The sequence below is a fragment of the Cryptomeria japonica genome, chromosome 4, assembly GCF_030272615.1.
Source record: "Cryptomeria japonica chromosome 4, Sugi_1.0, whole genome shotgun sequence".
Lineage (NCBI taxonomy): Eukaryota > Viridiplantae > Streptophyta > Pinopsida > Cupressales > Cupressaceae > Cryptomeria > Cryptomeria japonica.
In genome coordinates, this window is record NC_081408.1 from 97,333,218 (window position 1) to 97,349,219 (window position 16,002).

General features: G+C 33.6%; 1 protein-coding gene across 1 annotated transcript; it reads right to left on the bottom strand.

The window, feature by feature from the left end:
* Positions 1–11,393: 11,393 nt before the first annotated feature.
* LOC131874909 (desmethylxanthohumol 6'-O-methyltransferase-like) lies at positions 11,394–14,895 on the bottom strand. The gene is made up of 5 exons (XM_059218857.1): positions 14,824–14,895; positions 14,463–14,724; positions 11,968–12,685; positions 11,816–11,879; positions 11,394–11,696 (listed from the first exon to the last, which is right to left on the bottom strand). Exons 1-5 carry the CDS (start codon positions 14,893–14,895, stop codon positions 11,394–11,396), a joined length of 1,419 nt encoding a protein of 472 aa, XP_059074840.1.
* Positions 14,896–16,002: the final 1,107 nt, after the last annotated feature.

Here is a 16,002-nt window from a genome sequence, read left to right on the forward strand (position 1 = left end):
TATTCTTTGGAATTAATTATTATGCTCAATTACATTGATTTGTATGCTCAAGAGAGATCCGCGTTAGCCCAAGAGGGATCAAATACCGAAGAACAAGATCAAACATGTAAAACCACCAGGTTGGCCTCCGCCAAATGGAATCCTCAGAAAAATCCAAAGGATGAAGGGTGGATCAAAGGGAAGGTTAGCCACATGCCAAGGAACATTGGAATCAATGAACTGAAGCTCCACAAGCTATAGAAAGGATCCACAAGATTCACCAATAGAAAATAGGTCCAAGTAGTCCCAATGTTCTAAGCCAGAAAATTGTCTTGGAATTCGGAAATGATAACTGTCCAGAAAATGATCCAAACATCCTGTGGTTCAAGAATAAGGAAGATAAACATTATTGCAAGAAAAATCCATCTCCACAAGATCTGGCGAGCAAATGCAAGAAATGTTGAAACTGCAAAATAGAAAACAAAGTGAAAATAAATGTTTTTGGTTGATGCAAGATCGCCAAGAACCAAGGATGCTCCTACATAAAAATCCTACAACTTGCACATAGAAATGAGGAAGACAGTGTTATTGATAGGGCTTTCTCTATGTCAAACCTTGGGTCTATAATTAAACCAATATAATGTACTCGAATCTAAAATGAAAAATTTTAAGCAAAATGTTGAATAATATACTTCAAGGTTATTAAAATTAATGATATTTGAGGATGCAATGCTCTTTATATGTAATTACAAGTATTAATGTGCAACAATATGAAATAAAAAGACATAAATAAATCAATAATAAACACATTCTTGCATGAAGATTATTGTAACTTGCTACTCGATTATGCTTAGATTTGAAGATTGCTTGAAGGATATGGTGGGATGAAATATCACCTTGATTCTTTAATGATGTGAGTGGAGGATAACGAATTTGGATTATAGATGTATGAAAGAACTGGAAAAATACTCTTATATAGGGTTCTTAAGGTATCGATAACCAACTAGTACAAACCACCAATATAGTCAAAATTTTGTCCAATTTTGAGGGACAAGGGCACCAAGATGCCCTGTTTTGGACAATGTTGCCACAACCACCCTTCTACATCTAAAAAAGCATGAATAAATCATTGATAAGAGTCACTTAGTCCCACGACAAAGGTTCTGATCACCATGTAGAAATATGACATTAGTTTTATAGTACAAAGGCCAAAAATAAGTTTTCTTAAGAGCTAATAGCAAATAGGCTATGCCAAGGGTATACAAACTAGTGTAAAGTTGTACAAAATTACAATTTATGATGCTACAATACTACACCAATAATTGAAGTTCCAATGCCACTCTTAAATCGATGCATTGAATTTGATCTTCACTTTTGATAGAAACTTCAAAATTTTGCCTCCTTCAGAGTCATATAACAATCTTTGAGAGTCCCATGATTGACAAAATCCACAGTTCTATTTTTTTTTTTTATCACTTCAACTACACCAAAACTAGATGCAATAATTGTTCATAGGAATATTGAATTCACCAAAAGAAAAATTGACATTGAAATCAAAATAGATGCATTTATTGAACAATAAGTAGAAAAACTAAATCTATAAAAGGAAACAATGAACATAGTGGAGGGATAACTACAAAAAGAATGTACCTAATGGAAGAGAAGGACAATGTACATGAATAATGAATGTCAATGTGTTTGATATGAAGACCACGAGATCTGAATGAGAATCACTGACAAATATGCAATAAAGGTGGAGTCTAAAAACTCTAGATTTTACTTGATGTGTATGAGATCCTACTAGTCCTTTGTTTGAACCACATGACTTTACAACAAGTCGATGGGCATGAAAAAAGGTAATAACATTATGAAGGATTGTGAGATTTACAAGATATTACCTTAATCAATTAGGAAACCAAGGCATGAGTGGAGTGAAAACTAGAGAGGCCTCTTTTGAAACATACTCTAATACCAAATGTTAGAGAATTGAGAAAAACTCAAATTTACAAACAAATATTCATTCATCAAATTCAAATTAGATATTACATTGCATGGTTGTATAAGGCCATCTAACTTATAGCTAGCCAGGTATTGGCCATTTGGTGGAAATGATTATGTGTTGCATTGATGTTTTGTCATTGATGCCAACAGTAGTAGTTTGGATGCTTTACTGACACCCTTCTGGTCCCGGTAGGTTAAGCCATTTTTGGTTTGTTTGGATCTGGTATGATCCGGTATGATTTGGTTATGGAATTGGCTTATTCATGATACTCATGATCATATTCAATCATTTGGTTTTGGTCTAGTGATCGGATGCTATCCTGTTTGCTTGGAAGATTGACTTCTGGTTTCAGCGAGGGTTTCACCGAGAGAGCTTTTGATGAAGATCCTTGATGAATTACATAAGTGGTGTTGGTTCAGCTTCTGGTGGAGATTCAGGATGTTGTTGGTGTTCATGTTTGAGACTTGGCGGATGGAGATCTTTGCTTTAGCATGTGAACCTATTGGGTCCCAGTTGATCTAGGTTATGGACCGAATTAATGTAACATGTGGATTGGACCTCTCGATGTGTTTTCGGGATGTCTTATGTACTGGATATTATTTGTTTGGTCTAAGGCCAACATGTTTTTTAATTATGTAATTGGTTTATTGTCTGGTATTCGACTTGGTTTTTTATGGTCGAGGGTTTGTATATATATGATGTAAGATCTCATTGTAGATCATATATGGTAGAGAAGTAGGTCATGGAAATGGATATGTAATGTGCGAATAATGTAATATCATTCAGATAGAGGATTTAGTCTATCACTGGAGATCGATTTGGGTTTATGTAAGAGGATTGAGTCCTCTGGTATAGAGCTTAACCAGAACTATACTCAGGCATAGGAGATGCTATCTTTGTAGTTCAAACTCTTCTCCGGATTGTAGTATGGATTTCTATGTAGTCAGTGAGACTCCTTTTGTGATGAGAAGTGCGCTCTAGGCTGTTGGCCTTCCTGCAAGTACAGGCCCCTCAATTGTAGTTCACATACTTACTGTAGAAGTATTATCTGACTGCGGGTAGGCTTCCCACCGTGGTTTTTCTCTTTATCGGGTTTTCCACATATAAATCTTGGTGTCATGTGGATGGTATTTATTCTGTGATTATTGCTTATGCTTAATTCGTTTAACTGTTATTCGGGTATTAGTGTTTTGGGCTCCGGTATTGAAGCTTTAATTGTTAAATGTTCTAGTAATCTGTGACAACTGATTCAGTCCCCCCCTCTCAGTTGTCTTCCGGTTATTTGAACTGTCTAACACCAACAACTAAGTAACACCTAACACCTAACAAACAACTAATCCTTAGATTTCTGAGTAGACAGAGGGATCCCAGCTGGACTATCAAGCATTTAATTCAAGAATGCCATATCATGATAACTAAATTTGATGAGTTTAAAATCTCTCATGTGTATCGGGAAGGTAATATGTCGGTCGACTACATGGCGAACCTAAGTGTGGCGTATGCGAACACAAGGTGTTGAGAACAAAGGAAAATTCCCCCTTTCACCTTTGTGAACTGACAAGAAAGGACACAAATAATATTTCCCAATTACCACATTTAAGTAATGAGAACTTGCGAAGTGTGTAAAGGCCTTTTTTGGGATGTGCAACCAGGATTCAATACTGGGGTTTCTAGATTTTTCTTCACCGTCTATTTTTTTACTTCCTAGTTTGAGTTTGGTGGCCATATCCAAATTTGCAGAGGTAGTATTTTCATGGGGGGAGATAAAAATAGAATGGAACCTTCTTTTTGCGATAAATGAGAAAAGAACAGGGAATTGTGGATGGAGATTACAGATGGTGGTCTTGTGCCCTATCTCAAGAAACTTCATGGTCTTGTTAATGGCTTGCACAAATGCATCCTTACTGCTTTTGGGGCTGAATTAAGAATTGTCGAGGCCTTCATTGCTAAGATCACGGGTTTACAGATGGTTGGAAAGAAGTTCTATAGGGAGAGAAAAGAAGTGGAGGAAGCCCTCTCAGTCTTTTTGAACAAGTAAAGCAAAAAAGACAACGTGAGAAAAATGGCAGATGAATGCTATAACAGGAAAGACTTGTTGTCACTTTGGGTGGACATGGCTAAAGTCATTATGAGGTACATAACCTCGGATGACCACTTTGCTAGTATCTTTTCTTTCCACTTTAGGCATGATAGAAGAATCTCGTTGCTCTTTTATTTTCTTTCATCACCGGAGCATAGTTTAGCAAATCATGCCAAGAATAGTGACAACCTTGTTCTGCATGAGGGTTTAATAATGCTCATTATGGAATATGCTAAATCCCACGAGGTTAAACCCTTCCTTGTAGTGAAAACCCCCAAATCGTCCACCATCCCTGACGTGCAAGTTGTGTCTGATACTGAGATTGAGGATGATGGGGATGGTATAGCTATGGATTGGCATGACATCAAGGTACTAGAAGACCCAAACGATTGTCCCTATGAGGAAGAGGCCCCCCCACAGAATATCACACCTAGCACAAGTAGAAGTAGAAGAAATAAAACCCTAGATTGGTTGACAATAAATTTAAAACTCCTACCCCAAGTCACAAGGTTTGGGCCCGCTGAATCCGAAAAAGTCAAAATTGGGAAAAACAAGGGAAGCTAAGGAAAGGGAAGAGGAAATAATTAAACTTGACATCCCCCTCAACATTGACCAAGTGGACCTAGAAGATAACAACAAAGACATCTATTTTGAGGTGCTCCTGACAAATTCTACTAATAGCCAGGAAAAATGCTTTCTTTGGTTCAACAATGAAATTAACATGTTGAAGGAAGGCATTAAGGGTATTATCAATACCTTCACTAAGAATCTTATGCCAAACAAAATTGATATGCTTCTTCGAATGACCCATAATCTTACTGCAGATGTTGAAGTCATGAAAAAGGATCACAAGTCTAGGATAGGGCAGTTCAAAAAGAACTTGGAGATTAAGGGAAACCTAAGGAAATTGGTCGAGATTAGCAAGGAAGCCATGAGAAGAAGTGATGAGGGTCTCAGAAAGGTCAATGAGATGATGACTATTCATAGAACCCAATCTATCTCTAGTTTCCCACGATTAGATGCTAAACAGAAGAAGAAAATGCAGGAACTAAGCTCGCAAGGAGCATGATCACATGTTACTATGGGCCCCTTTACCAGAACAAGGAGTAGGAATCGAGAGAGGAGTTCAACAAGATTTATCATGGAAGAGCTCAAGGAGATCAACAAGAATATGATCTAGAAGAACTTTGAGATTATGCACTCTCTGGTTTAGTTTTCTCTTTTTGTGTTGTTTTTAGTTTAGGTTTTTTGTTGGTTGTTGTTCTGTGTGGGCTCTGTCCTATTTTGGTGGTTGTTTTGCTATTGGTTTTGGATTGGTTAGCATTTGTTTCATCTTTCTTTCTATTTGGATTTGGGTTTCGGATCCCTGTAAAACTCATTTATCTTAATAAAAAACAAACAACTAATCCTATGTTAAGCATTATTTCTAACAATCTAAACTATCATTGCAAATAAAAAGAAAAATATAAATATTCAGATTTTATTTCATTTAGATGATGATACACTGTTGTGCATTGGTAATTATAAACTTAAAAATTTGGTGAATAACCTATAATGTGTAAATAACTAGTAAAAACAACTAATCATTATTTTGTTTACTTATTTAAATTAACCTACAATGTATAATGTTTTATAAAATTCCCTTTTTATTACATCAATCTGAACAAGGGTAGAACATTGCAAAATTTGAACAAAAGCCTTTTGGAGACTTTGATGAGTCACCTTCACTAATCCTCCTTGCTCACCTAGGAAACACCGGATTGAATAAATTAGTGGATCTCCTAACTGTAGAACCTACAAGCCTCTACACAACATGAGAGACTATGCAAAGTTTCCCCAATTGCCCACAAAATTAGAGAACAACTTCCCTTCAAAAGTCCACATATCCTTGTAATGTGTCAAATCACTCCTTAGTGTTGCACGTGAGAGAACAAATCTCATTTTGGAGTCCAAATTTCCTTCTATTGTGTCAAATCCCTCCTCTAGTGCTATGGAGACAATCCCTTCTTTGTTGTGCAAAACCTCAACCAATGTAGATACATCAAGTGCATCCACAAGAATATCCTATCCCCCCTTGCCCCTTGAAGGGACATGAATGATTCCAAGCCCCCTCTTTTTTTCATGGACACAAATGTGAAAGGTTTTTTTCATATAGTAAGTCACTACTAAGTGAGAGGCTAGATCAGGATGATAGATTTCATCTTGCCTCCATTACATCGAACCTCTGATATGACCCTATTACATTTTGTTTCTTGATTTCGCATGTGATTCTTGGAGATATTTGATACTTCTAGCAGGTGTAGCATTAGAATCTTCAAAAGCACCATTAGATATAGCATCAATCATACAATTATCATGTGCATATGAATAAGGTTTGTTCATTCTTTAAATGCATTCGTTTCAAAAAAGAATGATTGCCTAATTAAATTTATTTGACTAAATAATTATGATTTGAAATGGTTTACCTCAATCCCACATTTATAAAAATTCCATTTAAAAAAAAACAAACATCATCAATGAACTCTTTCACACCTTATATTTAAACGAACAATATAGATAATTTCTATGTGAGGTACAACCTTATGACAACTAAAAAACAGATTTCCCCCTTTTGCATACAAAGAGTCAACTTCTTGAACATTCCAATCCCACCAAATTCAAAATTCGATAGGGGAAAGAACACAGTAGTTGTGCACCCTAACTTCGTGCTTCTCAAAATCCTACGTGGACATTTCAAATCACTCTGATTTTTTTACAGCAGCTTACTTGGCAAGTCCACTGCTTATAACTAATGTTTCAGGGCCCAATCATCAAATATGACGCCACATCAGCATGCTTTTTGCCAAGGTGTCCAAAACAGCCCCAAAAATAAGTGAGACCAATAGGTGTGCAATTGGGCCCAATACTTTGGCAGCTGATGTGGCATCACATGATTGGTTACTTTTCACAACAAATGGTATATTTCATACAGCTATTGGTGCAATGTTATACAAAAGTTGGACATTAAATCAGCAAGTATTGGGATATTAAATCAACAACTTCTATCACAAAGAATTGGAACGCGCTCAACTACTGAATCCTTTCCCCTAATTATTAATGCTATAAAACTTATCAAGGTATAAAACCTTTACATGCCTAAATTCTTCTCCTATGAGGGCAATGATATCTGCTAAAATCCTCCTACATGATAGAAATTTTGTGCACTTAACCTGAACTTTTGTGCGTAGAGTATTAATAGAAGAAGAAGAAATTTTGCACTTTACAGAATTTGTTAGAGAAATTGAAAACTGGAATCATGTTTGAAATTTGCACAGCCAATGCCTGATGTATACCTCTACACCTTTGTTTCATATTAATGCCTCCGAACAACACCTTATCCTTTATCATACCTAGCAAGATATTGGCATGCCCTTTGTTCAAATGTAGCACCTAGAAATGTTTTAGCCACCTCATATTTTTCATACGTGATCTGCACTCGCAACACAAGCATAACAAATCAACTTGGCATACGTGATATCATAGATTTCAATGTATGCAGGATATGCGCGACATTGTTTCGAAAGAACTTTTTAAATTTTTTGAAGCAAATGCAACTAGCAGATGCAATTCCATATTGCCCAACCCTTACGAACATTTTCTTCCAATGACATTCCATGCCTCCTCATTCATAAATTACACAAAAGTGGTCCTTTAATCATTTTACAGGCATAAAATGCTTCTTGTCACTACAGGGATGCTTTGATAATAAAACAATTGAAAGGTGAAATCTAAATCATCAATGTAGATCAAAAAACAAAAGTATTTTGATATTATTTTAATTGGGATGCTTTGGTAAAAAACATAGAAAAGCTAGATATGATTTGAATTGGATGATGATACATGGTTGTGCGTTGGATGTTATAGCCTTACAAATCTCATGAAGAACCTCCCATGAAAATAAATATTCAGAACAATTAATTATTGATTTATTTATTAATCTAAAAGGTCAAGTACTAATACCAAATAGTGAGGAGCAACATAGTAGGGCCAAAGAGTGCTAATAATCAATTATTTTAATGGTACCATTATCAATTTAAGTCTTTGAATCTCATGTTGGAATTCAAGAAATTCATTGATAAGATCAGTCATGGATTTGACGATATGTGCAAAAAGGATTATTATATTGATTTGGTTTATGAATTTTTATTCTCTTCCTAAAGAAAGGGAGATTAATTGAGCTTTAAGAAGGCCATCTATATATGTTTGAGGTAATGATTGGGGGTATCCTATGCTTTCTCTAGTGCATTGGGAAGGAGGATCTATAAGGACCTTTATTTCTTGTTCTAACTTTCCAAGACCTTGTCCATTACAATCTTGTTTACAAATCATGTCATAGATAGCCTCATAAAAAGTTCATAATTGTGCACATCTCCTCCTCACTCTATGAATGAGGAATTATTTTTTGTTTAGGGTCGCCGCCATATCTAATCTAAAATAATATCAACGGGAAGGACTCTTGCTATGGATTTCACTAAAATATGTTGGATAACTACATCTTGAAGGTTTACCTAGATGAATATATGAAGGGGGAAGGATCTTACTAGGGATATTCTAATTCATATCATCATTATTCATGTACAAGTTGTTAGGTTGGGAAGAAGTATTCTCATTACCTAACATTTCATCTTCACTCAATTTTATGTTAGGAGACATATAAATAAAATGCATAACATCATTTTGTATAAAAATGTGTTGATGATTAAGATAAGCTCTTCAAGAATATGGAGTATCTAGAGTGATAAATGTAATAAGATTAATATGTTTACCTTGTCCCTTTTGTACCAAAGCATATTTGTGAGAAGAGGATCCATCAGTACTCTTCAATGTTGCATCTCCATTGGAGAGATCATTAATAGGAATTTAATTCTTTCCTATGAATAAAAGACACTGTAAGAGAGGTACACGTATAATTCATTTTAATATCATCTCTAAGATTGGCTAGGGTATCATTTCAAACATCTACCAAATCTTTTATAGAATCCATATATTTCATTAACTTCTTTAAATATTTCATGCTATAGTGTCATGAATTATGTATGAAAGCTGTGAGAAATGAATTGAATTTAGGAAAAAACTTTGAGGTGAGAAATGAATTGAATTTAGGAAAAAACTTTGAAAACCTCAATTACAGAAGAACTAAGCGATCAACCAAACAAAAATATTGTACAAATCAATATAAACCATCGGAGAACACATTGATACGGTCCTGTAGGAGCAAATTTCTCAACGCCCACACAGGCTCACCTTCTCATAGCAAAGAAGAGAGAACCTCAGATGGGGGAGGCTTTAGATCAGATTACATGCTTCAAGATTTCATTACCTGGCTAGGTCACCGTAATCTGGTTTAACTTTTAGATATTGTCATGAAATAGACGAATTGCTTCTGCAAATGGATGAATTATCTTGATCCAATTAATTGTAGAATTAAAACTGAACATTTTTTTTTTACTATCTCCATCTTATGATTTTTGTAAGTTGACTTTTGTTCAAATCATTCTTGTTGATCACATATGAACATTATTTATTATGACAACATATGTAAATCATTTAACAATTATTCAAGAATTTATGTACATATTTGAAACTTGTTAGGGTATTTCGAAATTATAAGAAGGATAATAGAAAATGTTTTGAAAAGGCGTTTTTATAATAAAGTAATTAGGTTAAATGGGTATTGCTACTTTAATGTTATTTAGAAAATAAGTATCCTCATGTTTAAAATATCTATGTTTAAAATAAATAATAAATAAACATATATATTTATATATATAGTTAATTGTATGAATGTATGAATTCTAACCTTAGGTTAATTATTTTATTTATACATTCATATTTTATGACCGATTATATGAACATTAAATATGATGTTTAACCACATTTTAATTAAATGTTAAAATAAAATATAGAGGCGTTAATAGTCTAAGTGCTAGGATTAATTTATTTAGTCCCTAAAAACAATTAATGGATATTGGAGATTAATATTATCTTTGCCAATTATTTAGAGAGTTTTGATTAAATTATTTTATTGATTTAAAATTTATGAGATAATAAACAATTCTTTTAATATTCTGCATTTAATTTAAATTATTTTCGCTTACTTGAGTTGGTGGTAGAGTTAACTCAAAACATAGTTAAGACAAAACTTGATAGTGCGTCTCGTATGTATTAGCAACATTTAATGTTATTAGGTTGTTGTACATATTTGAAACTTGTTTTTTATTAAGTTTTTTTTAATACTATTATGTTGATAGAAAACCGTAAGATTGTTACATAAAATATCACTATCTTCAAACAATTTAATTTTTAGATGATTGACAATATAAAAGTTAAAGAACATCACATCATAAATTTTTAGGCTCAATGTAAGTTCATAGCTATAAAATAGAATGATAACTAAAAAGATAACCCATTTAAAAAAAAAAAGAATATTATGATTCCCATCCATACAAATGACTGTCTGAACATAGTTAAATTTTGAGACACATCAACTTCACTATCCTCAGGATCTTCCACTATATAACTAATCATTATTTTTTCCTATAAATTGTATTTATGACATGGTCATACTTACTATGTTGTATTATGTGGACTGACCAATTCTTTTCTACTCCATGTACAAGCAACATCATACCTTTAGATTTATTTGTAATTCATTACTCCATACAAATGACTGTCTGAACATAGTTAAATTTTGAGACACATCAACTTCACTATCCTCACGATCTTCCACTATATAACTAATCATTATTTTTTCCTATAAATTGTATTTATGACATGGTCATACTTACTATGTTGTATTATGTGGACTGACCAATTCTTTTCTACTCCATGTACAAGCAACATCATACCTTTAGATTTATTTGTAATTCATTACAATCATTTATCTAATTAACATAAAAAATTAATTTTCTATTTATAAATTAATAAAATAATAAATAAAGTAATTTTAAAATCACATTAAAAATACTTTTAGCTGAATCTTTTCTTTATAATCTAGATAAATGTAAAAATAGTATGTTTGAATGCTTTTGGAAAATCTGTTCATTGATATCTGTAGCCTACCAAATAAAAATGACAGTAGGATTATTATATATTAAGATGCAATTATTAGTACAATAAAACAAAACAAATATTCATTCTTCATAAAAAAAACAAGGATATATTTAAGGAAATTTTTCAGAGGAAGATCTAAATCTTTCCATCCATTCCTAAGATAGGATTAACAAAAGTTAAGGTAACTAAATATACTAAGCGTGCCTTTCTCATGATTAATCATTGACTCCTAGATTTTGTTTAAACCTTAATGGCTTCTATAATCTTCATTTTTGAAAATAGTCCAGGCAGTCCCATCATCTTTATTACACTGAATCCTGACATTTGAAGCAGCCTTTTCCATTCTTGCTCGTTCCTCTCTTTTCCTCCATTTGCAAGGGCGATCATAACCAGATCCGCAACCATTTCAATAGATTTATTTGGCCTCGACGATTCTACTGTCACGTTTTCTGCCACTATGAGTCTTCCATTCTCAGGCAAAGCCTTGTGGCAATTTCCAAGTATCTGTAGGCAACTCTCCTCATCCCAGTCTATTAATACATTCTGCATCACCCACAAAAAATCCATTTATAACCTAAAAGCCAAAACAGTATACGCAAATGTCCTAAGGAAATTACAACTACGTAAGATTGTAGGGAATGGAGTTTTGTATTTATATTTACCTTTAAAAATATGGCATCTGCAATGGGTATGCTATCAAACATGCTGCCACCCACGTTCTCGATCCTGCATAAATATTGCTTTCACAAGATTATGAAGTAAGGTTTTGGCAAAAATGCAATTCGTTGATTAGAAAGCTTCTGAAAAAAATCACTGATCCACAGTTTTTGGAAAGTATGGAAGAAATAGAGTAGATGTACCTGGAATTGATGGAGCAGTCTGAACAACATGAGGAAGATCAAAATTAATTCCATGAATGTGGGGATAAGCCTTCACAATGTGTGCTAAGGCCGTTCCTTTTCCTCCGCCCACATCAACCAAAGTTTTCACCTCCTTAAAACCATCATAGCAGCTCAGGATTTGCCCCATAGCAAGAACTGTAAGCGTGGACATGGAATTGTTGAAAACATCGTTGACAGCTGGATCATCCTTCTCGTATGCCCACAAGTCCTTTCCATGAGCCTTCTCGAATGCATTGCAGTCTTGAAGCACACACTCATGAAGATGGTGCCACGGCGCCATTAACACTGGGTGTGCTTGCATGAGGAGGAGTGGCACAAGGCTTACTGGATTATTCTTCCTAACATAAAACCTCTTTGCAAAATCAGTGAGCCCATATCGAATATCAGATGGGTTGTTGCTTGTCTGAGTTTGGACAAAAATGCCCTTGATAGAGAGATATGTGAGAATACGAGAAAGGTGATGCAGATTGGGAGATTCAGTAGGGAGTTTTGCGGCAATCTCATCAAGAGAAAGGGATGCATTGGCGCCCGCACTTGCAATAATATCAGGAATATTGAGAAGTATGGCGGATTTAAGAACAAGGGTGGGAACAAACGAGAAAATAACCTCTAGGGCATGCTCCATCTCAGCTGCAACCATTTCCATTGTATTTAGTTAACCAAATTTGAGTCGCTTGATTGTTGCTGAAGTCAAGTCTATTATATAGACAAACTTTGTGTACCAAAAAAAAATGAAGTTTCTTTTAGTCTAGTTCGATAATAATAAGTCTACTGTGTTTCACCAGAGATGGATTCTTGAGAGATGGATTCTTGTGAACCACAATTCATAATACATGAATCAATAAATTTGACTCAAAAATTATATGATTAAATTTTGATAACAATATTATAATGAAAAATCTTATCCATTTGTTTGTTTAATGGAAAGTTGTTGAAAAAATATCAATAAAATGTGAAACAAGAATAGGACCTTAAGAACATCGCTTCATATCTTGAAGTCAGTGAGCATCCGCAAATCACTACAATGCTTCTAGAAGATTCAATAGTTTTACTACGAGTTCTACAACCACAATTAATCTAGTCAAACACGCTCAGCTTGAAATTTTGATATATTTCTATTGATTTGTTAAGAATGTAGACAGTTTCCCTACCATGAATTTGGCCCATTTCGATTCTTTTAAGCTCTATAAAAGTAAACAATCAATATTTTATCAACGGGTGCAGTTGAGCCCAAGCAGAAGTGTATAGTTTCAAGTTATTAATTGACTAGTTTCTTTCTTAATCAATATCTTTTCCTTTCTCTCTGACTCGGAAGCACGATACAACTTGCTATTTTCAACTTCAAAGATTGCGTCCATCAATTCGAGGTTCTAGATATCCCAAAATTAGAATTGTTTTATTACAATAATTTTTTTTATATAAATTTTAAATTAAAATTAATTATAATTAATTTTAATTAAAATCAATTATAATTAATTTTAATTAAAATCAACTAATAATTTAATGATAAGTTTAAATATAATTACATTATTTTTATAAGGTTTGAGTTATAAGTTTATATTATATTTAGAGTAATGTTTATTTTTATATTATATTTTTTAAATTATAATTATGTACATTAAATTCTCATTACAATTATATAATTTTTAATTAGATTAAAATTAAAGATATTTAATTTAAGTATATTTAATCAAACCCATAAGTTCAATGGCTCAACAAAGGCACAAGGCTTGTGTGCTTAGAGGTTCCACAAAGATTTGAACTTAAGTGTTTTAATTGTGACACTATGACACTACACATCCGAAGACAATTTAACAATAATTTATTTTTTTCAAGCTCAAATTAAAATAAAATTAAAATTATATAAATTATTTTAGTATATTGTTTAATTTTAGGATTACAATATATAAATAAAATAGAACTCATAGTTATAGAGGAGAGGAGTTCATTTTTATAGGGGTTATGCTAGCAATTTTTCTTCATAATGGAGCACGATGTAAATCTCCATGTTAAGGATTAGAGCCTGGATATTGTATTGTAATTGTATTTTTTTTTCCAAATAATACAATGGCTCTCTGGTTTTGGAGTGTGGGGGTTTTTACCTGAAAGGGTTTTCCCCATAGTAAATCTGTATTCTATTCTTCTATAGTTTTCTTTTGTTTTATGATTCTATGTTGTTGAATTTAAATCTATGCATGCTGCTGAAACTGTTGTTTGATCTAGCAAGATTTTAAATTGCAATCGCTTTCATCTAAGGGTTAATGGGGGAAATAAATTGTGCCTTATTCCTCTTTATGACATAGTAGTGTACGTTTGCATTTAATGTTGGATGTGCATACTATTCTTAGATTTTTTGGGGGGATTCTTAATTTTCCCTTCACCCTGGAGATGTCAAAGTAGGTTTTACATTCAAAATTTGAAGCACTATTGTTGCTTTCATTAGCTTGTTCAGCAACTTCACCGACTGTCATGCTACTAGGTTTTCCCTTAAGAATTTCCCCGTTATTGTCATTAGATTTCCCATGATTGATCCCTGCATCTATTCTGTTAGAGCTAGTGACATTCACAGCCTTGGAATTGCCAGCATTTCTTTGCTCGATAATAAAATCCATCGATTTTCCCGTGTCATCAATAGGCTCTTCGATGATCTTTGCCTTTGATCTTTCTTCCTGCAAAGTAAACTCATTCAAAACATTAGTATTGTGGTAGAACCAACACATTTGGCATCTCTCTAATGCAATATTCTATTCGATATGGACTCTCTAGACCATGAAAAGCACAAACTTCAGTTTAAGGGCATTGACATTACCCCTATTATTACTCGTTGCATTTTTCACCATTATAAAACCCCCAAATTCCTCCACCAAACTATTTGAAGCTACATTAATTCTAGTCTCGGATGGTACACACTCTTCCTCCCACCATCTTCTGAGTTCCTCCTCTTTTCGATGCTTTTCTTCAGTAGAAACATCTCTTGTTCCTTGCTATTCTACATACTGAGCAAGTAGCTCCTAATTTGAAGTGGCTAGCAAGCCATCAACAAAAAAGGTGTTTGATCCATTAGGAGGGAGTGGTTCTTTAGTCTACCTTATGGGACCTCCTATAACTTGCTTATTCTTTAAGTCCATCCCAAGTGACTTCCCCTAAAGGCTTGCATGTCCTCTTCCAATATTTGCCACAACTGCATCAAGAGTGGAGAAAGAAACGAAATTCAACATCTTCTTCTTCAGCTGAATTCTTTTCATTTTTCCAGCCATCCCACCAATGTACATGGTGGATTGTTTCAGTTTCCACTTGCACAACATTACTCTCTGTCAAGTCGAATTCTTCAATTTTTAAAATACTAAGAAACTCTTCAATGATCGAATTGGCTTCATCATTTGAAATCATGAATTCAGTTAGACCCATTGAAACATACTTGAAATATGGAGAGGCAAGAAATGTAAAACCATTATCCATCTCCCAAACTTCATGTTCTTTTATCTTTGCTCAATCTAACCAAGATTTGATACCAATTGTTAATTTTAAATAGATAAAGAAATAAAATAAAACGACTAAACTAAATTAGAAACAAACACACAATGCATAGCACAATAGATTGTGTGGTTTACCATTAAAGACTACATCCATGAGAAAGTAAGGAACTAACTTGTATTAACTAATATCCAATACCATTGTACACATCCATTTATACTGTCATATACAGGTATGAAATAAATGTTCAAAGAAGACAAAATATTAAGTGACGATTAGACTTCACATTCCGACCAAAAATATCAATATCAATAAAAATTGTTTATTTTAAACTTCTCAAAATGACTTTTTCATATAATGATAACATCTTGAAGGTCAAACCAGAATTATTATTTGATGCATATGAAATAATGGTAGAGAAGCCCATCGGTCAAGGCTAATGAAAATAGAGAATTTTTCGAAGGTTAATTCCT